The 24,550-nt window shown below is 47.6% G+C and overlaps 1 protein-coding gene and 1 long non-coding RNA gene across 2 annotated transcripts; one reads left to right on the top strand and one right to left on the bottom strand.

Annotated features, from left to right (window-relative positions):
- Positions 1-1,743: 1,743 nt before the first annotated feature.
- Positions 1,744-18,205, bottom strand: LOC308572463 (solute carrier family 2, facilitated glucose transporter member 5-like). The gene is made up of 12 exons (XM_081168558.1): positions 17,981-18,205; positions 16,977-17,072; positions 15,602-15,747; positions 14,325-14,449; positions 13,603-13,755; positions 12,077-12,202; positions 9,793-9,980; positions 8,464-8,574; positions 7,608-7,709; positions 5,411-5,486; positions 3,508-3,635; positions 1,744-1,996 (listed from the first exon to the last, which is right to left on the bottom strand). Exons 1-12 carry the CDS (start codon positions 18,047-18,049, stop codon positions 1,778-1,780), a joined length of 1,539 nt encoding a protein of 512 aa, XP_081024684.1. The 5' UTR covers positions 18,050-18,205; the 3' UTR covers positions 1,744-1,777.
- LOC308572511 lies at positions 11,691-16,969 on the top strand. Its single transcript, XR_014001789.1, has 3 exons — positions 11,691-11,800; positions 16,136-16,349; positions 16,800-16,969. It is a non-coding gene; the product is annotated as an uncharacterized lncRNA (long non-coding RNA).
- Positions 18,206-24,550: the final 6,345 nt, after the last annotated feature.

Raw genomic sequence — 24,550 nt, 5'->3', positions numbered from 1 at the left:
TTCTCCTAAGTACGTGCCTAAACAATACTTATAAGTTTAAGTGTGGTGGTATTGTATACTGAAGTATAAGCGTATTGTAAATAAATGAGCACATAAAAAAGTTTGTTTCTTTTTCCTCCTTTCTAATCAAAGTTAATTTGGGGGCTAAACTAAATTTGGGGGCTCTGGCCAGATCTTTGCACCCTGGCGGTGCATATGCTAAAGACTTGGCTGCTCATGTAAGGTAGGGCGACAGCCTTCTTTGTGTCCAGAGGCGTACCATGGGTTGATGGTGCCCAGGTGTGTGTAGGCAGGCCGAGGTGCGTGGGAGCATGAGGGGGGCATGCCAGGGTGAGGCACGGAGGCTAGGGTGGTTCATAAAAAACTTTTTTTTAAAAAAAATGCCTGCTTCAAAGGTCTTACCTTACTACACTAGGGATTATATAGCTATATGTGAAATTTCATGCATGTCAGTTAATATCTTGACCCTGCTCCCCTGAATTGAAATTTCAGCCTTCATGACATAGGAAAACGGCCAAGTAAACAGCTGTTTTCATGGAGGAGGGTCAAGATATTAACTGATATGCATGAAATTTCGGATATAGCTATATACCGCATTTTTCGCTCCATAAGACGCACCTGACCATTAGATGCACCTAGTTTTTAGAAGGGGAATGCAAGAAAAAAAATATTTTAAAAGGGAGCGCTGAGCAGAGCCTGTATCCCATCCCACTGACGGGCTGCCCTTCTCCCTCCTCAGGGGGAAAAGCCCCCAAGAGCCGCACACACGCTCCTAAAAAAGCCAGCAGCTCCTAAAAAAACCCCACCTCCTAAAAAAGCCAGCAGAAGCCGGCACACCCTTTAAAGAGCGTGCGGCTCCTGTGGGCTTTTCTACGAGGAGGGAGAAGGGACTGACGCGGCTCTTGGGGGCTTTTCTCCCTGCCTCCCACTTGCACACACATTTCTTACTTTTCAGGAGGGAAAGAGTGTGTCTTATGGAGCAAAAAAATACGGTAATCCCTAGTGTAGTAAGATAAGACCTTTGGAGCAGGCATTTTTTTAAAAAAATATTAATGAACCGCCCTAATGGAGGCTGAACAGAGCCTGCTGTACCATCCCAGCCCTCACCGCCAACGCCACTGGAGCGACCGAGCCGCAATGGTCTGACTGGAGAACATGACTGCTCTTTCCCCGCCTGCCTCTCACCCTCCCCATCCAGGTGGAGCCTCTCACCTCTTTTCAGTGGGCGGCAGCAGCAGGGCCCACACTCCCTTCCTCTCAGCCAGCCCAGGGGTGGGAGGTACGCGGGCGTTCCTTCGCTGGTCACAAGAAGAAAGAGGCGCCGCTACCACCCCAGGCCTGAAGGCCGAGCCCGGGTGCACCTTGCCTTGTCCCCCAATGGCTCAGGTCTTGATGAAGGAGCCTGTTGTGGACGCACCTGGCTGCCCCACCTCACGTCCCCCCAGAAATTTGTGCCCGGAGCCATGGCCTCCCACCCACCCCACACTACCCCCCTTTTTTGTGTCATTCGCTAAGATGTCGAATTCCCTCCCCACGGCGATGTGCCTGGCATTATGCAGTTTCTATCAAATGTGGAAGACGCACCTCTCTACTTGGGTGTGTTATTTCTCGGACCCCACCTAAGTTTGGAGCCCACACTTTAGGGTGGAGGGTGGGGAATGAATTAACCGAGGCAAAACCTCAATACTGGCGTGTCAACGGTGCTGAGACAGCTGATGGACAACCGTAGAGATTCCCTTGGGATCATGGCTCGATTATAAATGTTTATAATCAAATTCTACACGGGGTTTTGCCCCTCCCCCAACGCCCGCCTGGTGTTTCTCCTCGGCATTCGCTCCATCTTGTTGATCTGCCTTTGGGCCACGTAGATGGGCAGTTGCTTCCTGATTTCCAGAAAAGTCTGGTGCGTGGTTTCTGGGATCATCTTTAAGATGAAAAAGAAGGTGGCAGCACATATCGGACAGCAGATGAGGAAGCTGAAGAATCCGATGTATTTCTGGAAAGGAACAGGAGCAGCAACACACACAGAGAGAGAAACAGGGCTCAGCAACATGAGTCAAAAAACTGAGTTTTAAATGTATTATAAACATGCAACACCAGATGGCGCTGTAGAGCAGGAAACTTTTCTATGTGATTTTACATAGAGGGTTTTTTTTTCTTTTGTTATAAAGATTTAATTTTTATGACTTATCTATAGTGGGGTCCCCCCCCCCGTGTGTAGATCCACCCACAGAAAGGCATAAGCTTATTAATTTAGCACATTATATTTCCCCAGTGCTTTTTTCCTTCAAGGAACTCAAGGCCGGGTTATCTCATAGAATCATAGAATTGTAGAGTTGGAAGGGACCCCCTGGCAAGGGTATTCTGGTCCCACCCCCTGCTACAGTGCAGAATTTACAGCCAGAGAATCCTCTGACATAGCTGGTTCCACTGTCGACAGTTCTGCCTGATGTTTACCTGGGATATTCTTTCTTGCCATTTGACTGGAGCAATGGGGGGGGGGGAGAGCTTGCTCTGTATTCTATGTGGCAGCCCTTCAGATATTTGAAGATAGCTACCAGATGACACTTGAGCCCAACTCTACAATTCTCTGTCAGTGCTCTGTCTTCTCTTATCCAGGCTAAACATACCCAACTCCTTCAACTGTTCCTCATAAGGCTTGGTTTCCATCTCTCTCTCTAGTAACACCCCAGAAGGGAAGTTTTGGGACCAGGTGAGGGTAGGCGTGGAATGTGCTTTCTCCATCCTACCTAAGGTGGGAAAGGTCTATGGCCATAGGCCTAGCCAGGATTTAGGGGGCAGGGAGAACACCTACCTGTCATCATCCTCTGTCTGGCTCTGTCTAGCAGATTCAGAATGAAATGTCTCAGCAGCAGTTGTTTTAAATTCCTTTCTTTTGACCCCAAGTGCTCGGGGAAAAAATCTGCCAATATTTTTCTACAATTTATACTTTTACTTAAGTATTTTTATTTAATTACTTGATTTTGGGGGGAGGGGAGGAGAGATTCCCCCCCCCCGGCTATGCCCATGGCTGGGGCAAATTCAATCCCTGGCAAGTCCAGGGGGAACTGGGAGCGGCCCCTTCTCTGAAACCTTGGAGAGCCACTGCCAGTCCGTGTAGACACTACTGGCTTGATATAAGGCAGCTTCTTATGTTTGTATTCAACCCTTTACCTAGAATTAGGAGGACTAGAATCTTACGTTTTGTTTTGTTTTTTTACAGGAAATACCATAGCTCAGTGTCAGAGCATCTGCCTTGCATGTAGAAGGTGCTCAGTTCAACCCCCGACGACTCCAAGTAGGACTGAGAAAGACTCCCTGTCTGAAACCCTAGAGAGCCTCTGGTAGTCAGTGTAGACAGTGCTTAGCTAGATGGACTAGTGAGGGACAAGGCAGCTTCCTAGGTCCTCAACATCCTTCTGCATGCCAAGCAGATGCTCTACTGCTGAGCTACAGCCCTTCGCTGTAGAAGGTTCAGAACACCCACGGACCACCAGAATCACTCACCTGGATATTGAGGAAGGTCACAATGCTGAAGAAGTTTAGGAACCAATGCACAAAACCCCCGACCACATAGGCTGAGGACCGCGAGGACTGAAGGAAAATCTCTGCTATTATCAGGTTGGGAAGAGCACCTGTGTAGAGAAAAGAGTTCACTGCTTGTTGGGAGGAGATTTTTTTATTTTTATTTTTAAAAAAGGGAACTATTCTTAAAGTGGTTTAATCTTGCCTCTGTTGAGTAACTGCTTAACTGTTTATATATATGTTTATATATATTCTCAGGGCCGTTCACAGGATAAAATACAAGGTAAAAACGCAAGTAAATAGTTAAAACAAAAACAACAAAATAACACACACACACATCTCATGCATTGAGGTATTTTGTTGGGGCCATTTGTTGTTATATATTTTTTAACCACAAAGAAGATTTTTAAAAAGTTTTAAAGTTGGGCCATAAAGGTAAAGGGACCCCTGACCATTAGGTCCAGTCGTGACCGACTCTGGGGTTGCGGCGCTCATCTCGCTTTATTGGCCGAGGGAGCCGATGTTTATCCACAGACAGTTTTTCCGGGTCATGTGGCCAACATGACTACGCTGCTTCTGGCGAACCAGAGCAGTGCACGGAAACACCATTTACCTTCCCGTCGGAGCGGTATCTATTTATCTACTTGCACTTTGAGGTGCTTTCAAACTGCTAGGTTGGCAGGAGCAGGGACTGAGCAATGGGAGCTCACCCCGTTGCGGGGATTTGAACCGCCAACCTTCTGATTGGCAAGTCCTAGGCTCTGTGGTTTAACGCACAGCGCCACCCGCGTCCCCTGTAAAGTTGGGCCATACTTTGGTGCTTATTTTCTACACCACTTTGTGAAGTCTCCCCCCTTGAAAAGCAGATTAGAAACCTTTCAAACAGTCTTTAATACTATAAAACCATTGGCCTCAAAATGGCATTCCATTTTTTAAATGGTTTTTTCATGTAAAGTGCTACAAACTACTTTTATTCGGAGATTTTCTGAACATACCATTAACAAACATCAACAGAAAACAGGATCGTGGGACTTCTGTGGTTCACTACGAAGCCCAGTAGATCAGTGTTCTTCAGTCTTAGAAACCCATCTACTATTATTTTCATTATTCTTTTGTACCCTGCTCTTTCCACAGAACCTGGGACTCAAGGGATCTTACGAAACTGTAACCTCATATTTAATCCCATTACGTTAAACCATGGGTAGGCAAACTAAGGCTCGGGGGCTGGATCCGGCCCAATCGCCTTCTAAATCTGGCCCGCGGACGGTCCGGGAATCAGCATGTTTTTACATGAGTAGAATGTGTGCTTTTATTTAAAATGCATCTCTGGGTTATTTGTGGGGCATAGGAATTAGTGCATACATATTTTTCAAAATATAGTCCGGCCCCCCACTAGGTCTGAGGGACAGTGGATCGGCCCCCTGCTGAAAAAGTTTGCTGACTTCTGCATTAAACTGTAACGGGATTAAAACAATGAAAAAACAAAGAAGCCCAAAATCTGTTAAAATGCAGATAATAAAAACACTAAAAACACTACGACCCTTTCCTTAAAAACAACAAAACAGTCAGTTCCCAAAGGCCTGCCAGAATAAAACAGTCTTCACCTGCCAGTGGAAGGACAAGGAGAGAGTCGGCCTAACCTCACTGGAAAGGGAAGAGTTGCTGGGATCATGAGGGCTGCGCTGTTTTGTAAGAGTTTTTGCTGGCACTGTGTTTTTTATATTGCTGATCTACACCTGACTCTGGCTCCTGACACACTGTAGTGGAAGGGGCTGAGGATAAATAAAGGCTTTGGATGCCTGACCACCCTCGGTCCTGGGAAACCTTTTGCTCTTCACATCCTGCGCCTCCTCCAAGGAACTCTGCGTATCACCTGAGCACTTACTAGGTCCGACGGCATGTCCCATGAGGAAAATATTGATGAGGAGCGCATTGACGTAAGACATCCACAAGGCATCTCCCTGTTGGAGAGAGTTGTGAGAGCGTGTCAAGCTTGCTAGGTTTGGGCAAAGCGCTTTTGATGTAATCGCTGATGTTATTGGTCAATCAGACGCTGTTTACTCATGAGAGATCACTTCCCATTGGGAAGAATCCAGAGGACAGCGGCACTGAGTTGTGCCCAAAATGAGTTGCGCCCACCACATGTGCATGATGTCACACGCACGACACCCCTCCCAACCTGGCCAGGCTGACTTGGCCTGCGAACATGCTTCACCCTGCCACATCCCTGGCGATTCTCAAAAGGACGCGGTACAGCCAAGCATCTTCGTCCTGGTGCGTCCTCTTGAGGATTGCTGCAGGGTTTGGGGGAGGCCTGGCCCCCTTCTTGAAAATGTGCCAGTGCCAGAGGAGCATCTCTGATGGGATAGCAAGGGAAAGATCTGGTCCTTTTTTAAGCACCTTGTGCTGCACAGAAGGGTTGTTAGAATCTTCGGTCCTGTATACCTGATGGTCCTGTATACCTGAAGGAGCGTCTCCACCCCATCGTTCAGCCCGGACACTGAGATCCAGCGCTGAGGGCCTTCTGGCAGTTCCCTCATTGCGAAAAGTGAGGTTACAGGGAACCAGACAGAGGGCCTTCTTGGTAGTGGCGCCCACCCTGTGGAACACCCTCCCTTCAGAGGTGAAGGAAATAAGCAGCTATCCTATCTTTAAAAGACATCTGAAGGCAGCCCTGTTCAGGGAAGTTTTTAATATTTAATGCTGTACTGTTTTTAACACTTGATTGGGAGCCGCCCAGAGTGGCTGGGGAAACTCAGCCAGATGGGTGGGGTATAAATAAATTATTATTATTATTATTATTATTATTATTATTATTATTATTATTATTATTATCCAAACCAAATATGACATTTTGATAAAGGTATGGTCCCCACGTATCAACTGTGTAAATAGGAGCGATGTTAATGCGAGGCCTCGATCACTCACACTCATTTATAGAGAGCTGCTACCTATTCCAAGGCCATATCAGCCTTGCTCCACACACCCTCCTTCAGTGTGTTTTTGCCCAGCTGGAAATGTGCTCTTTGAACTCTGATCATGCCTCTTGCATGCCTGGATGGAGGTGAGAGAGGAGTTTGGGAAGGTCTGTGCAGAAACCAGCCTATTCTACAAAGGCAAATGATGTGAGTTCATTGCTCAGCCTACTTTTGCTATTAGCCCCACCCACCACTGGCATGCAGTTTTTGGTCTGCAAAAAGTCCCAGACTTAGCTCAACAGTTTAGGTGAAATGTAGAATGCCAGCACATGTTTTAATTTTTTTAATAAAGGTTTCAAGATACAGTTGTACATTGGAAGTCTAAAACCAAATTGCAGCTTCTGATTTGCTGCAGGAACAGTGGCGTAGCGTGGGTTGTCAGCACCCGGGGCAAGGCAAGTAATTTGCGCCCCCTAACCCGTGGATTTGTGCCCTCTAACCTGTGGATTTGCGCCCCCTAACCCTAACCCCCAGATGTTGCGCCCGGTGCGGCCGGCCCCCCCTGCACCCCCCACGCTACGCCACTGTGCAGGAATCTCCTGCAGTCAATCAGAAGCCGTGGAAGCCCCATCAGACGTTCAGGTTCCAAAAGAATGTTCGCAAACCGGAACACTCACTTCCAGGTTTGTGGCATTCAGGAGCCAAAACGTTCAAGTTCCAGGGTGTCCGGGATTCAAGGTACGACTGTAGTGGTTATAAACTGTTGAAATAATTTCATTGTTTTATTCCTATTGTGAAACTCTGAGGGCTTTTTTAATTTAATGAACAAGTGGTATATAAATTTTGTGAAAGAAATATGCAGTTGACAGCTTCATCTGTCTGCGGGCAGGTGGGTTGCAGAGGTGGGGAAACCCAACATGCAGTATGCACCAGGTGCCTCCTCTCTGGTGTGCACAGCAATGTGAAAACACAACTTGAAACGCAGCAGAAGAGAAGCGACGTTGCTGCATTTCAAAGTATTAATGCGTACACAGAGAAAGAGCCATCAAAAGGAGTGATGCTCTTTCAGTTGCTAGCGTGCACATAGCCAAGGAGCAATCGACGGAGTAACGCTTGGCTTTCGAGGACATTGGTGCTTGAAGAGTTCGGGAAAAACCAACCAACCTGAAGTTCAAGGTTCATGGTTAATACGATGCAGAGGATGGTGCACATGCCAAAAGCAAGGAGCAGCAGGAACTTTCGCCCCATTGAGTCAACGTAAAATATCTAGAGAATGTAACAGCAAGGGAAAGAAAGCATGTGAAAAAGGAAGGACGCAGCACTCAGTCTCAGCTTAACCAACCTTGCAGGGTTCTTAGTAAGTTTAAAATGGGGGTGAGAGAGAGGGCTCAGAAACAAACGGGTGGGTCTTTTACCACCTCACCTTGATAGAGAACAGGGAGCCAAGTGGGGCTGTGTGTAGTGAGAGTATGTATGAACTTTGGCTGGTGCTGGAAGCTGGACATACAGAAGAACATACTGCTCTATACTAGCCTTGGTGATCTCCCCGGGAACCTCACGAGGAGGCAAGATCTGTTGGAGTGTCAATGCTGTGAGCTCCAAGGCTCAGGCCAGGTAGGCCAGGAAAGGCTGAAAGCCTGGAGAGCTGCTGCCAGTCAGTGTGGACAATACAGAGTTAGATGCACAAAGTATCTGACTTGGTATAAGGTGCCTTCCTGTGCAGTGGTACCTCGGGTTAAGTACTTAATTCGTTCCTGAAGCACCACTTTAGCTAATGGAGCCTCCTGCTGCTGCTGTGCCACCGGAGCACAATTTCTGTTCTCATCCTGAAGCAAAGTTCTTAACCTGAAGCACTATTTCTGGGTTAGCGGAGTCTGTAACCTGAAGCGTATGTACACTGTATTCCTAAGTGCTGGCACAAAACTGCTGCTAAAGTTTGCAGCGCAGGAACATCCTTTGGAGCAGACTGAGCTTTGAGACTTTAAGGGGCAGAAAAAAGGCGAAAGTAAGGCAGGCTTACCCCGACAAAGACTGAAATGATGATGGCAACGCTTGATGCTAAACGGATGTATGGGATATTATTTAGGTCAGTTCCTGTAGACAGGTAGATTCTCTCTGTATAAAAGTATACCTGAAATGAGACCAAAACAACTGAGACTTTTAGCTTACTGGGCGATGGTCCTGTGGCTGACTCAGGGTTTGGAGGCACTGTCTACAAAATGAAGCCTAAGATCCTTTCTCTCCAACTCCAAACTAGGGATGGGAAAATTTGTTTCTTTTCCAGCCTTAAATCCAGCTCTTCACATTTCTTCTGCACAGACAAGAACTGTTGCCAACAAACATAGGCAGGCAATCCTCTGAATCTCTGGCTATATGGGAATCAAAGGTCACTGCAGTCGTGCCCACAAGGGGTGGGTGTACCTACCAGTACCCCTTGTGGTGCCTGTGAACGCTCTTGGTAAATATCTTCTCAGAAATCTACAATCTGCTTGAGATTGTTTCCTCTTTGTGCTCATAAAAACACCCCTGTTCCCACAGTGGCCACCCAGATGCCTACAGGAAACCCACAAGCCAAGCACAAGCATCAAAGAGCTTCTGTCTCGGAGAGAGTTGCTGATGTAGGTGCCTTCCTCCCCGCCTCCGTTGGTGGGGCAGCTGTTGTAACAGCATCCGCACACCATCTGGGGGTGATGCCCCCTTTTCTGCTCTTTTGGATGTGGCAGCCATTTTGTTTCATGTCTCCTCCCCGCCCAGCAGCCATTTTGTGACTGGTGCCCACGGCACTCCCCTCAACATTCCAAACATGGCCACTGGGCCCCAGTGGCGTAGCGTGGGGGGGTGCAGGGGGGGCCGGCCGCAACATCTGGGGGTTAGGGTTAGGGGGCGCAAACCCACGGGTTAGGGGGTGCAAATCCACGGGTTAGGGGGCGCAAATTACTTGCCTTGCCCCAGGTGCTGACAACCCACGCTACGCCACTGCTGGGCCCCCAAAAGGCTGACGGAGCTTGGATGCAAAACAAGCTCTGCCCATACTGCTTGTGACCCTAAATGCAGTGCTGCCTGTGCCACGAATTTGCCCAATCCTCCTTTAAAGCCGCCCGAGCTGGTGGCCATCGCGGCCTCCTGTGTAGGGCCATAGTTCCATAGTTTAACTATGAAGAAGTCCTTCCTTTCCTCCGTCCTGAATCTTCCAACACTCAGCTTCCTTGGAATGCCAACTCTCAACACCCGCAGCCATTGGCCGTCCTTGCTGGGGTTGATGGGAGCTGTAGTCCAGCCACACCTGGATGACCCAAGGTCCCACTTCCCCTCCCTTGTTCTAACCGCTTGTGGATATTGCCTTCCTTACTGCGTTGACTCCAGAGAGCTGTTGGCCACACATCAAGATAATGACTGAGATGACTTGCCACCGCAGGCTTGGGAAGCACAGCAGCATAAGTGAGTTCATGCTCTTCTCCGTCTTCTCAGCCATCTTCTCCTGCTGCAGCTCTTCTATCTCCTCCTGCACGTCCTCATTGTGCCTCAGCTTCTGCAAGGCTGGAAAGAAGCAGCAAGGGAAAAGCCTTTGAATAGCAGGGGATGGAGGCTGGTGGGGAGAGTTTCTTGCAGTACCAAACACAAGAGGTGTAGTGGAGGGGGGCCAAAGACCAGTTACAAATTCTGCAGTGGGTTCCCGGTCTCCAGCATCCCAGAGACACCCAGCCAGCTTTTTGGCCACTGAGAAGATGTTCCGCCTCACCCGTTGTGATGCTTGGAGCCAATCTAAGTGAAGACAGGTGAGTCGGCCACTGAAGACTGGCTCCTAGGGTCACTCTGGAGAAAGACACCAAGGAGGAGCTGTTCTGCATGCGCCAAAGCTAAGCGTTTGGGAGCACTGCAAACATAAGCTGCTTCCGTTTCAAGAGAATGGTGTTCTAGTTCTATTACCTGTCAATCAATCAATCAATCAATCAATCAATCAATTGATGGGTGTTCTGCTACATTCAATGGAGCTTCACAGAAAACACTGTGGGAATGTTAAAGATAGTAGGAAAGGATATATTGAATAAGTATTATCCTTCCTTCACTCAGGCTAGTGAAGTGGTGTAGCAGAGCAAATTCCCCTCAATATAGCTGAAAGCTAGTTTGCAGATTCTTTTGAATCTCCTAGTTACGGTAAGTTTATTCCCGCTTAAAAGAATAAAGACACAAGAGTCTTTCTGAGTAAACTAACAAAAAGTTTACTCACATTTCAGTTCACAATTTGATCCCAGAAAGGCAAGCTATACTTAGCGGTTACCCAACAAACTGTGAGTTCATCTCATATGAAGACTGAACTCATGTGCTGCTGGCTGAGAGCTTACTTTTGAGTGATAGCTGATCCATGGCCATTTGATGTACCTTTGGGGATTATTAATTTGCTGGTGAAGATCCATCATTGAAACAGTTCATTATCCTGAAAGAACTGTTGTCTGCTGCACCCTATTGTGACATTTGGCGCACCCATCACTTCACGTTTGTAGTGTTGTGCCCGTAGCACCACCATGCTCCAACTCACTTCCAACTATATTTTGGATAGGATATTGACTGTGGAAAGGCATTCTGCCTCTATTTCAGTCATCCTTGACAGTGACTTACCAATCCTACCATTCCTGGTTATGGAAAATTTATCCGATTCTTATTAGTTTGTGACTCCATGCACATATTATATGTCTTCTGTTTAGTGTTATAAAAAATATTGTCAGTATATTATTAGCCAACATGTTGCTTGTTGTTGTTCAGAGCTGGCTGAGTGACAGTAGACAGCAAAAATTACCATATTTTTCCGTGTATAAGACTAGGTTTCTTCCCTAAAAAATAATGTCCAAAATTTGGGGGCGTCTTATACACGGATAGATCTTTCCCATTTTCTTAAATCAGAGTCCCCCCCAAATAGGGGGCGTCTTATACATGGGGGCGTCTTATAGACGGAAAAATACGGTACATTAATAAGAGAACAAAATGGCTGCAGGAGAGCAGCAAGCAAGAGAGCAAGTGAAGCAAGTAATTAAGACTGAGAAAATAGCTGCATGACTCGGCTCTTTGATGGAGTCAGCCAGAGCCATGCCCATCTCCCAGGTCACATGCAGGGGGAGGATGCTCCAGACCAGTGGAAGAGGAAGTTACCCTGGATGTCCCCTGCCTGTGCCCACTCTAGGGAAACAAGGAATGTTGCATTGGACTGCACCAAGGGATTACATGCCACAAACACAACTGAGGTCGCCTCGAAAGAAGAAACTGGAGCCCTCCACAAGAGGGGAGCCACCACTGAAAAGGCTCGCCGGGAAGGGTTAGGTGAGATCCCTGCCTGAAACCCCAGAGAGCTGCTGCCAGTCCGTGTAAGCAATACTGAGCTAGATGGACCAATGGTATGATTCAGTATAATGATTTCAGCTGTTCTCTCTCTGAGAACCAAGAATGACAGATTTGGGGTGTTGCCTAAGAGGCCATCCAGACTCACCCCACCAAACATACAACACCATGTTTCATCCAGAAAAAGCACTAGGCGCTATCAGTTGTATTCTCAGATTGCCTCCTCAGGTCAACACTAATAAGACTTTGAATGTTATTATCCCTCACCCTCCAATATGTAAGTGGTTCATGTATGTGGTTACCTAGCATGGCCTTTTCTTCATCATTTTTCTGAATCAGTAGATACCTGGGGCTTTCGGGGAAGGAAGGAACGACAATGGTCTGAAATAATGCCAGTATTCCAGGGACACTTGTCAGTATTGGCCAATCTGCGCAAGAAGGAGCAATTCATTTTATTTATTACATTTACACCCCACCTTTCCTCGAAGGAGTTCAAGGTGGCGTACGTGGTTCTCTTCCTCCCCATCTTATCCTCACAACAACCCTGTGAGGGAGGTTAGGCTGAGAGACTGGGAATGGCCCAATGTCTGAGCCAGGATTTGAACCCTGGCCTCCCAGGTCCTAGCCCGGCACTCTAACTACCATGCCACCCTGGCTCTTGAAAAGTATCAGCTCAGATGGCACAACAGAATTGCCCAACGCTAAGGGAGGGAATCAATGGCCTTCCTGGGTCAGTGGGCACCTTTGGGGAAGTGCCGTCGGTGCTAGCCATTGGCTGCCATGAGGGAAAGTGTGGCATGAGACAAAATGGCTGCCATGGGGGTATAATACAAAATGGCTGCCGTGGGGATGTGGGGAAATGGCTGCTGTGGAAGCAGGGCGTTATGGTGGCCACGTTTAAAAGGGGGGAAAAGCAAAGAAAAGAGACATAACCATGGGTGTGCCCCACATCAACAGGCAGGGGGAGGCACCTATATCAGCCATCGCTATGCTTGCTCACAGAGAGAAGGTCTCTGTACAGTGGTACCTTGGTTCTCAAACGCCTTGGTACTCAAAACAACTTAGAACCCAAACACTGCAAACCCAGAAGTAAGTATTCCAGTTTGCGAACTTTTTTCGGAAGCCGAATGTCCTCTGTTTTAAGTGTTACACTGGTTTGAGTGCCACACTTCCGTTTTGAGTGGTACGCTGAGGTCTGTTTGTTTTTGTTATTTATTTTGCGTTTTTGTGGCTCTTTTTTGTTTTTGTGACTGTGTGGAACCCAGTTCAGCTACTGATTGATTGTGTGCCTGCAGTACATTGTTTATTGCTTTCATTTTATGGATCAATGGTCTCGTTAGTAAAATTCATGTTGAATTGCTGTTTTAGGAGTTGTCTTTAAAAGTCTGGAACGGATCAATTCGTTTTGCATTACTTTCTATGGGAAAGCACGCCTTGGTTTTGGAATGCTTTGGTTTTGGAACGCACTTCCGGAATAGATTAAGTTTGAGAACCAAGCTACCACTGTACTTCTCCTCTGTTCAGAACTGATGGGTCGCTGGCTGTCCGATCCTGGGATCCAAGTGGGCACATGTAAGACTTTTTGTGGGCACCATAGGTGGTACTGGTGGGGGTTCACTGGTGCTTGTGAGCACTACATGGAACTGGAGGGGTCGTGGAACTGTCTCCCTCAGAAGTTGGCAAGCTCTTCTTCATTGGGAGTTGAGTCATCTGTTGGGGACTCTTTCCAGCATTGCAGCATGTTGGACTAAATGACCCCTGGCAATACCTTCCATCTCTACAATTCTACCATGACCTTTGGGCTAAGAGATGCTCCTCTCTGATTTACCTTCTTCGTTCCCCAGCATTTCAGGAAAAGAGAGTATCTGAGCCAGGAGGACACCTACAGCTAGAAAGAAATGCGGCAGCATGCCAATGGCTCCCCTCATGTTCAGTGGGGAGATCTCTATGAGGTACAATGGGACCACGATGTAGAAGATGCCTGGTTAGGGGATAAATCAAGGCATTATTCACAGTAGGCATGTGACAGCCATAGAAGCATACAAACATCTCCCACTTACCCAACTAGTCATTGTGTTCTGCAAGAGAGGGCATCCTGCAGATGCCATCCTACCAGGAGGTCCATTCCACATGATGGCCAGAATCAGGCCTTTAGTTTGGCGGCACGTAGCCTCTGGAACTCCCTCCCACTGCGTATCAGGCAGGCGCCTTCTCTATTGCCTTTTTGGCACTTGCTATTTCAGTAGCTGGTATCTGTCTTGGATCCAAATCTGGCCGATGTGTGTGCTGTTGCTCTTTCTAAACGGTCTTTTAAAAAATATTTATAATTGCTATCATTATTGTCAGCTACATCCCTGCTGGTGGGCCAGGTTTGGCCCATGGGCTGGAGGCTCCCCAAAGCAGTATATGGAGGTGGTGGTGGTGGGGAGGTTCTTCTTTTGAGATGTCTTTGAATTGCAAGCACTGGTTCCTTCCCAACTCAGATTTCAGAACAGGGAATTTTCTCTTAACCCCACACCCTCACTAAATCCAGGAAGTAGTCCAACTCACCTATGGTTATTCCAACGATGAAGCGTGAAAGCATCGTAAACAGGAAGGCTTGCACCACAGTGGCGCAAACCATAAACATAGAGGACACCATGGAGCAGAAGCAATTGATCAGCAAGGCCCCTTTCCTGGAAAGAGTGGGGAAAGGAAGGGAATGACTGGGCCAAGGAACATGTGGAATGATTGGAAGAGTTCCCCGCATCCTTTGGGGGAAGCAAGATCTGCCAGGAGGAGCAGTTTGGGAGGTCATGCGTCTCAGCGGGCTGATTTCTGGCTTTGCCGGCGTTAAATCTCTAATCCCGGCTCAGTCAAAGATACACCTGCGTCACTTGTTCATCCCAGAAGAATCCTCCAAGGACATGGTGGGTGCAGGACCAGAGAGGGAAGGGGAATGACCGTAGTTGGGATCATAAAGCCGTATAACCTGGCAACCCGGCTACTTATTTTCAAGACTTATTTAATTCTGGTCATATGTTTAGCTTAATTTTATACCAAAAGGGATCCCAGGGAGGCTTAGTAAAACCAAAGCAAGGCAGCCAGTCCCTACCTGCAGGCTTACAATCTAAAAAGACCCCTCCCACAACAACAACAGAAGTCACGGAAGGAAAAGGGATATGGAGGGAATAGGAAAATCAAAATAAAAACTTGGGCACTTTCTAAACAGTGGTTCCTGTAATCCAAAGAATCCTGGGAATGGTAGCTTGTTAAGGGTGCCAGGAAGTGTAGCACTGTGAAAGGTACACTGCAGTCTTCGGGTTTCTTTGGGGAAAGCCTTGTGCTTCGAATACATGGTATGTACGCAGCCCTATGAGCATGGAGAAAGTCCACAGAACAAGGGGAACCATGAAGCAGAGGCTGGATACTTCTTTCCTTTCCTTTGATGCGGTGTCTGATCCACACCAGCCATCTCAATGGCAATATGTCTTTGGCAAGATTCCTTGCATTTCTGATTAAAATCTAAGGGCAGTCATTGGCTGAGTTTTGCTCAGAGATGACCCAATGAAATCAGGGGGGGGGGGGGCTCGCTCAGGCTGGCTCATTCATTTGAATGGGTCTGCTTTGTCGAATGCCACCCAAACGATAGCATTACTTCGGCTGGCTGAATATCTTTTGTTAAAATGTGGGATGCCTTTTTACAGGGTGAACCTCCTCAGCCAGAAGTTAAATCGAGCCTCAGCTGGGGAGACAGGGCTCAGCAGAAGCCCCACTCCCCTGCCCACCTGCCCCACGTCCAAAGTTAGGACTGGAAGTTCACTAATCACCAGGTCATCTATATATACCTTCCATATTCATCCACCATGACTCCTGCGATGAGTGCTCCAGTAAGGCCTCCAATAGGGAACAAACTGATGGCAAGGCCTAGCATGAAGTGCAGATACTGCTGCTCTCCTGGATTCTTCGCAGCATGACCCATGTCTTCCATGAGCTAAGAGAGGAAATCATATCATGGGCAGGGTTAGTGTATCCACAACACATCCTAATCAGAAGGAACTGGCACCCCTGCAGGTGCCACATAATACTCATATGTAGAACTTCTCTCTATTAGAGTGGCAGCATTTGCACTTTGGAACTCCCTGCTTCTTGATATCAAGCAGGCGCCTTCACTGTATTCTTTTCGGCGACTGCTAAAAACGTTTTCTTTTGAGAAAGCCTATACAGACACATAGAGTGTTGGTGTCTGTTTGAATCTGGTTTTCGACTTACCGTTGATTTTAATTTTTTAAAAAGGTTTTAAATAGTTGATTTCAACTTTGTAAAATAAAACCCTAAGCATTTCATTGTTTTCTTCTTTCTGTAAACGGTTCTTCCTCCAGCCTTTTCCACCAACGGCATCTACTAATGGTTGCTCAGAAGGGAATGTGAGCCTTGGCTGAAGAAAGATCTTCCACACCTGTTTTAAAGTCCCACTAGACTCTTTTGAGTTTTTGCTGCAAGAGACCAAGGCTCCATCGTCACCAAATGATTTATTTGTTAAGGATGCTGAGAGTTGTTAGGAGACCCCTATGGCTCTACGCTGAGTAAAACTTGGTGAGAAGCCTATCTTATTTTAACTAATACATATGCATTTATCTGCACTAATATACACATTTTATTTTTTGTACACAGTGGTACCTCAGGTTAAGAACTTAATTCGTTCTGGAGGTCTGTTCTTAACCTGAAACTGTTCTTAACCTGAAGCACCACTTTAGCTAATGGGGCCTCCTCCTGCTGCTGCTGTGCCACCGCCGCACAATTTCTGTTCTCATCCTGAAGCAAAGTTCTTAACCCGAGGTACTACTGTATTTATGGGTTAGCAGAGCCTGTAACCTGAAGCGTATGTAACCCGAGGTACCACTGTACACTAGCTGAAGCATTGCACCACAAAATTCTGAGAAGAATTTTGACAGGTGTTCCAGTTGGCAACTTGTTTTGGAATGTGTGTTCTATGTAGATGTGCCCTTAAAACACAAACTATTTCAGATTTCTCTCCACCCCTAGATACAACCTGAAAATATCTCTGATGACTTTAGCTGTGATTCCTGGATTGCAGGGGGCTCAACTAGATGACTGTTGGGGGTCTCTTCCTACTCTACTGTTCCATGACTCGCTGACTCCCAGAAGCTTAGTCAGAAGCCCCTGTTGTAAGAAACCGCCTGTACTGCAGGGTCATCTTACCAGCACTGGGGAATAGACCATCCAGAGGTTGTAACCATATTGGATAGATCCCAAGCTGGTGACCAGCACTGTTCGGAGAAGCGAATTTGTCACCTCCTGCAGGAAATCAAAGCAGCAGATAAGAGCATCTGTCAGGCAAAGCGTTCATCAATGCATAAGGTAAAAGGACCCCTGACCGTTAGGTCCAGTTGTGACCGACTCTGGGGTTGCGGCGCTCATCTCGCTTTATTGGCCGAGGGAGCCGGCGTACAGCTTCCGGGTCATGTGGCCAGCATGACTAAGCCGCTTCTGGCGAACCAGAGCAGCGCATGGAAACACAGTTTACCTTCCCGCCAGAGTGGTACCTATTTATCTACTTGCACTTTGATGTGCTTTCGAACTGCTAGGTTGGCAGGAGCAGGGACCGAGCAACGGGAGCTCACCCCGTCACGGGGATTCGAACCGCCAACCTTCTGATCGGCAAGCCCTAGTCTCTGTGGTTTAACCCACAGCGCCACCCGTGTCCCCATCAATGCATAGGACATAGTTAATGAAAGACAAATGGCTTGGATCTTAAGGCAGTGTGGGCAGAGTTCTGCTCATAGGAGGAGTGTTTATGGTGCAAGGTGATATAACCTGTGGCCCTCCAGGTATTGCTGGACTCCATTTCCCATCAGCCCCAAGCCAGCATGGTCAGTAGTCAGGGCTAGTGGGAGCTGCAGTCCAGCAGTATCTAGAAGGCCCACAGATCCCCCTATTGCTGGACTAAAGGCTTCTGGGAGCTGGCAGCACCATTTATAAAAGAACGTAGCAGGACCTGAGTGCAAAAGCAGAACGCTCCCCAGTATTCTGGTTGTGTGATGTCACTTGTTTGATGTGGGAGGGTTGAATTTTTAAAATGGCCTCCTAGGTCAAATTGGACGGTTAGAGCATGGTGGGGATAATGCCAAGGTTGCAAGTTCAATCCCCATGTGGGACAGCTGCATATTCCTGCATTGCAGGGGGTTGGCCATGTCCAAACTCACCCATTTGCGGACTATGGGCTTTGGTTCTGGCACTGCCTTGCTATCAGTGCTTCTTCCGGTAGTTTCCATAATTGAGTCTCAGCTGTGGGGGGAAGAAGAGGGACATTTTGTCAGGCGGTTATTATCTCTTGCAACTTCTTTAAGAACATAAGAATAGCTAAACCTGGCATAGGCAAACTCCGGCCCTCCAGATGTTTTGAGACTACAGTTCCCATCATCCCTGACCACTGGTCCTGTTAGCTAGGGATGATGGGAATTGTAGTTCCAAAACATCTGGAGGGCCGGAGTTTGCCCATGCCTGACTAAATGGTCCATGGACAGCTCCTCCTGACAGCCTGTTTATTGGGCATCCCTCCTGATTTGTTTTTGCAGAGTGTGTGTGTTCTTCACTCCCCTTCAAAACAGTGACCAGCATACATGCCCCCTTTCAATGCAGTGACCAGCGTACATGCCCCTTACAATGTAGCGGGCGAACGAGCGGGTGGGAAGGTGACCTCGGTACGGTGCATGACTAACACACGCACCGCCCCCATGCGACGCCACAGCCAGCACAGCGCCCGCCACAGTGGGGAGTGTCGGGGCGCACAATGCGCCTCCTCCCCTCGCTAGTATCCGCCCCGGAGCCGCAGCAAAGGTGTAAAAGAGCCACATGCGGCTCCGGAGCCGCGGGTTGCAGACCCCTGGACTAGGACATAGGTGACCAGGGTTCGGATCCCCTGCTCTTGACCTTGGACCAGCCTAACCTACCTCACAGGGTTGTTGTGGGGATTAAACTGGTTTCTGATTTTTAAAGTCCTCACAAAGATTCATCAGGGGTTTGGGGCAAATTTCCCCCGACAGACACGTTTTTTTTAGGCAGTTCTCCCGGATGCAGTCACAGGAAATCTCAAAACATTGCAAACAAGAAGCTAAGAGCCCCTAATACAGAAATGCTCAGTTGTGTGCTGATTGGGACAAGATGATGATGATGCAAGGCCCAATTCTGGAAAAACAAAAATCTTCCAACTACAGTAGATTGGGTGGGTGGGAACTGGGAAATTGTGTAAATGACAAAGCTTACTGTTGTGGGCCCCTCAGTCCTGTAAGGATTTGGCAAGGCCGGCCCAACCATGAGGCAAGTTGAGGCAACCGCCTTAGGAGGCAGCATTCATAGGGACAGCAGATTCGGCCTCCAGCGAATGCATTGGCTGCTGCCCCTGCCATGGTGAGAGCAACAGCCCCAGCATGCTCCTTGGAAGCCAGCAACCCCCCAATGCCACCTCTCTTTACGGGACCACCTCTCCTGGTATGCCCCACAGAGGACCTAAGGTCCATGAATAACCATAGTTTAGAGGTCCCGGGCCCTAAGGAAGTCAGGCTATCCTCCACCAGGGCCAGGGACTTTTCAGTGATGGCTCCGACCTGGTGGAATGCTCTGTCCCATGAGACTAGGGCCCTTCAGGATTTAACCTCCTTCCATTGGGCCTGTAAGACAGAGCTATTCCGCCTGGCCTTTAATTTGAATTCAGCCTGATCTTTTATTTCCCTTCTCTTCCCTCCCCCTCCCCTTTTATGAAGATCACCCGCTCTGAGACCCCACAGCTAATTCTCCCCTGGCCTCCTCGCTGGCCCAAGTAGGACCAATTCAGCCAGCTAGACTTGGGGGTTATCTAATGCTTATTTCCCCTAAATTGATTTCTGAATTTTGAATTTTATTGTTATTCATGTTTTTATGCTGTATTTTATGCTGCTTTTACAATTAAGTGTTTTAAATTTGTTGTTAGCCGCCCTGAGCCCAGTTTTTGAACCGGGAAGGGCGGGGTATAAATAAATTATTATTATTATTACTATTACAGAGGCATCCTGGCAAATAGGAGGCACTGCTCGTCTCTTCCCACCCTTGCTTTTGATACAGATTGTCATTTCTTCCTTGTTCCTGATATTAGATCTTCCCTCACCCCTTTTGCCCTTTGGGAGGTGCCCCCCACCATTTTGTGGTTTGCCTCAGGTGTCAAAATATCCTTGGCAGGCCCTGGAATCTGGCCTGGTTTGGCAGCCCAAGATGGGAGGAAGAAGGAGGAGCAGGTGACGGGCTGTAAGATTGGCACCTAGGGACGGCAGAGGAAGGTCCCTGTGTCAGGTACAAGGGGGGGGGGGCAGAACTGCTGACTCTCTCCCCTGCCCCTCTTGACCAGCAAGGGGAAGGGGCTGAACAGGTAGGGGTGGAGGCAGAGTTGGAGACTGATGACCAGAGAGCCAGGGTGGTGTAATGGTTAGAGTGCTGGACTAGAACTTGGGAGATGTGGGTTCAAACCCCCAACTGACCCTGAAGCTTGCTAGCTGACCTTGGGTCAGTCACCATCTCTCAGCCTGACCTACCTCATGGGGCTGTTGTGAAGAGAGGTAGAATTGTGTGCCCCACTTTGGGCTCATTGGAGGAAAGGTGGGCTATAAAGGTAATAATAGGTAAAGGGTAAAGGGACCCCTGACCATTAGGTCCAGTCGTGACCGACTCTGGGGTTGTGCGCTCATCTCGCTCTATAGGCCAAGGGAGCCGGCGTTTGTCCGCAGACAGCTTCCGGGTCATGTGGCCAGCATGACTAAGCTGCTTCTGGAGAACCAGAGCAGCGCACGGAAACGCCCTTTACCCTCCCACCAGAGTGGTACCTATTTATCTACTTGCACTTTGACGTGCTTTCGAACTGCTAGGTTGGCAGTAGTAGGGACCAAGCAACGGGAGCTCACCCCGCCGCGGGGATTTGAACCACCGACCTTCTGATCGGCAAATCCTAGGCTCTGTGGTTTAACCCACAGCGCCACCCGCGTCCCACAGGTAATAATAATGATTGTCTAATCTTCAAGAGCCTGGGGACACCTTTGTAGGTGGGATCAGACTCACCCACCCGGAGCATTGGGCAAGAGCGTCTTGTGCATGAGCTCACTCTGCGTTGTCTTGAAGAGCTTGGCAGGAAGAGCACATCAACTGTAGGGACATCTTTGTAGTGTCTGTGTGGTTATGAACCTCTTGCCATGCCCACTCACCTTGGGATCTTGACTACCTCAGACTCCTGACTTCCAGACCCAGTGCTTGGCTGCTGAGTCAATACTTCTGTTATCCTATATAAAGATCTCCCCTTTACTCTCAAGTAAGAGACGTCGTGTTTTGGGATGGGAACCTGACACTGACTTAGAACAAAAAGGCAATGAGCAATACTCGGTGTGCGATAATATACCTTATAATTGTTCTTTAAGACCTTTTAATCCTTGAATGAGATAGAACAATAGAACTGTAGGAGAAGTAGATATGGAAAAGAGTAACTGCTCATTTTGCATGTGCGTTTAATCCTGGGAGGCTGAAATTGCACAAGTCAAGTCCCAAGCAGGGTGAAGAGTTTAGTATCGATAAGAATACCTCAGGTGGTATCATATCCTCCCCCGGGGATTTATCCCCTGAAAGCGTGCTGATTAGTTGTAAAGGGAAGTCTTCTTTCTGCACAAAACTGCTCCATTTTGGGGAAGCCTTGTTCCTCCTTTCTCTTGCTTTCTGAGAAGTTTTGCTTGTAGGTTTTTCCCTGCTTTTGCACACACTGTACGAACCTGCTCTTCACGCCTAGCTGAACCTGATTGTTACATTGTTACATGATATGATCAATCATTAGTAACAGACATCCCAAGCTCATGGAAAACAAACTGTACTTGCTCTCCATGCCTAGCTGACCATAACTATAAAACCCGATTGTTATATTGTTTGTGCCAATTAATCCCTAGTTACAATTCAATTAGGAGGCTTCATGCCTGTCTAGTTCCAGCTCCGATTCTCAGCCTTCTCTCCATCAATGATAAATGATCACATGTAATCCCCACCTTTCACATGTAATTCCCGCCTTAGTACTTATGTTAACCAATTACAAGTTTCTGTGTGTATGTATCAACCAATCAGCCACAGGCACACTTTTGGCAATGCTTGCAATATTCAATAAAATAGGCTCTCAGGGTCCGCCCTGACAGACGCCTCATGTTACACCTGCCTCTCTCGTCTCCCGTGATTTTTCATTTCTACATCTGGTGACCCACGACGTGCCAGATCCCTTGCGCAGCCGAAGCAGTCAGCCAGCCTCATACTTCACTCGACTGGAGAAGTCTTAGCCGGCTACACCGTGAGTATGGGGGGGGGGGGGAGCTTACAAAGTCCCAGAAAGTGCATGCTACTGAACTGCTTCATTTAGTCAGACAGAGAGGTGCAGGTGCTCATGTTTCTTTAAAGGAAATTGAACGTTTGTTATGTGAGATTGCATTCCAATGCCCCTGGTACCCTGAGGCAGGTTCCTTGGGGGTAGAGACCTGGCAAAAGATTGGAAAGACCTTTTTTGCAGAGCCCAGGGCTCCTATCCACTGTCTGCTAACTTGGCAGAAGTGCGCAGATGCCGTGGCAAAATTTGGACCTCAGGCGTCCCAGGCGTCTCCCTCGGCCCCTGCATCTCTGTCTGTTGGAGACAACCCCCCTCCTTATCCTAAGCTTTTGCCTCCTGCACACCACTTCCCCCCCTCTTTCTTCCCCCCCACTTTCTTCCCTCCCTCCTTCCACCCCTCCCTTGCCTGCCTCAGCTCCTGCCTGTTTCAAGGGAGCTGTCCGTGTTGCACTTTCTCAAGCAAGGCAGAAAGGGCTCCTATCCTTAGAGGAAGAGTCTGAGTGGGCTGGGGTGTTGCCATCTGCTTTCCCTATTTCTTATGCAAACCCAGGCACAGCACAACAACAGGTGCTATATGAAACCCTTTCTTATTCTGTAATGCGAGAATTAAGAAGGGCCATTGTTGATTCTGGTCTCAAATCCTCCTATGTAACAGGAATGCTGGAGGGAATAGCAACTGCTTCAACTGCAATTGCCCAGGTCATTTTGCTAAACAATGCAGAGCCCCTGGCAGGGGTGCAAACAGGAATGGTGATGCCAATAAGGCTAAGCCTTCCAAGAAATGCCCAAAGTGCGGTAAAGGCTATCATTGGGCAAATCAGTGCAGGAGTTCGGGAAACTCCTTAGGGGCCCCACTCCCGGGCCAGGACAAATAGGGAGCCCTCCGCCGTTAGTCTCCACTATTAAAACCATCTCAAAGGATACACGCTCTGATTTTACCATCAACTTAATTAATCAAAAAACCAAAGACACTGTTTTTACCTGGTGAAATTGTGCTTATGACCACCCAATTGGCAGGCCCACTACCTCCTAAAGTCGCAGGTTTAATTTTACCCAAATTTTCTGCGGCCAAAGAAGGAATCCAGGTTATTCCAGGAGTTCTGGATCCTTTATCCCACTCATGATATCGCTGCTCTGTGAAATTGACTAATGATTGTGATGCTTTTGTCTCCTTTCTCAGTAGGTCTGAATATATCTCTTTAGTTGTTTCTCTCTTAGGAGTCCCTGGATTGGCTGTACGGAATCGTATGAACATTAATTATTCAGCTTATTCTGCAGAAAACGCCCTGAATTTTACTTCGGAAGCTCTTCACCTTTTGAATAAAGAACAGAGTGGACTACACAATGGACTTTTACAAAATTGTGCTATTGATTATCTATTGATGATTCATCATTATGGATGTGAACAAGTTGACAACATGTGTTGTTTTAATATTACTGATAATTCCAAAGCCATCCAAAAGCAGATCTCTCATTTGCAAAATCTCACACACCACATTAAACAAGACGTTGCTTTTTCTGGCCTCTGGGATTCTTTCACCCAGTGGCTTACTACCTAATCTTACCTGGCTTCGTAATCTCTTTCAATACGCCCTTGTCATTATATGCATCTTAATTTTGTTATGTTGCTTCCTTCAATGCGTTCCTGGCCTCATAAGTCTTTTCTCTCGGCTTCTCTCTCCCCCTCAACCACCTAATAAACTCCTTGCTGCCTACTTTGCGAAATGGCAACACCAACAGTAAACCTAAGGTGAGATGTGGACGGGCTTATTTTGGGCATGCGTTGGCAAACCACGTATCCCGAAGTATTCTTGTCCCATCGATCCTGGACGGATTTATTTTGGGCATGCGTTGGCAAACCACGTATCCCGAAATATTTTTGTCCCATCGACCCTGGCGAACTTATTTTGGGCATTTGTTGGCACACCACTAATCCTGAAATATTTTTGCCTTATCTACCCAGAATGCCTCGCAAACAAGAAAAGAAAGGGGGAGATAAAGGGAAGTCTTCTTTCTGCACAAAACTGCTCCATTTTGGGGAAGCCTTGTTCCTCCTTTCTCTTGCTTTCTGAGAAGTTTTGCTTGTAGGTTTTTCCCTGCTTTTGCACACACTGTACGAACCTGCTCTTCACGCCTAGCTGAACCTGATTGTTACATTGTTACATGATATGATCAATCATTAGTAACAGACATCCCAAGCTCATGGAAAACAAACTGTACTTGCTCTCCATGCCTAGCTGACCATAACTATAAAACCCGATTGTTATATTGTTTGTGCCAATTAATCCCTAGTTACAATTCAATTAGGAGGCTTCATGCCTGTCTAGTTCCAGCTCCGATTCTCAGCCTTCTCTCCATCAATGATAAATGATCACATGTAATCCCCACCTTTCACATGTAA

Source organism: Podarcis bocagei (assembly GCF_964188305.1).
Source record: "Podarcis bocagei genome assembly, chromosome: 13".
NCBI classification, from domain to species: Eukaryota; Metazoa; Chordata; class Lepidosauria; order Squamata; family Lacertidae; genus Podarcis; species Podarcis bocagei.
The sequence above is the reverse complement of the archived record's forward strand: the minus strand, read 5'-3'. Positions and strand labels throughout refer to the sequence as shown.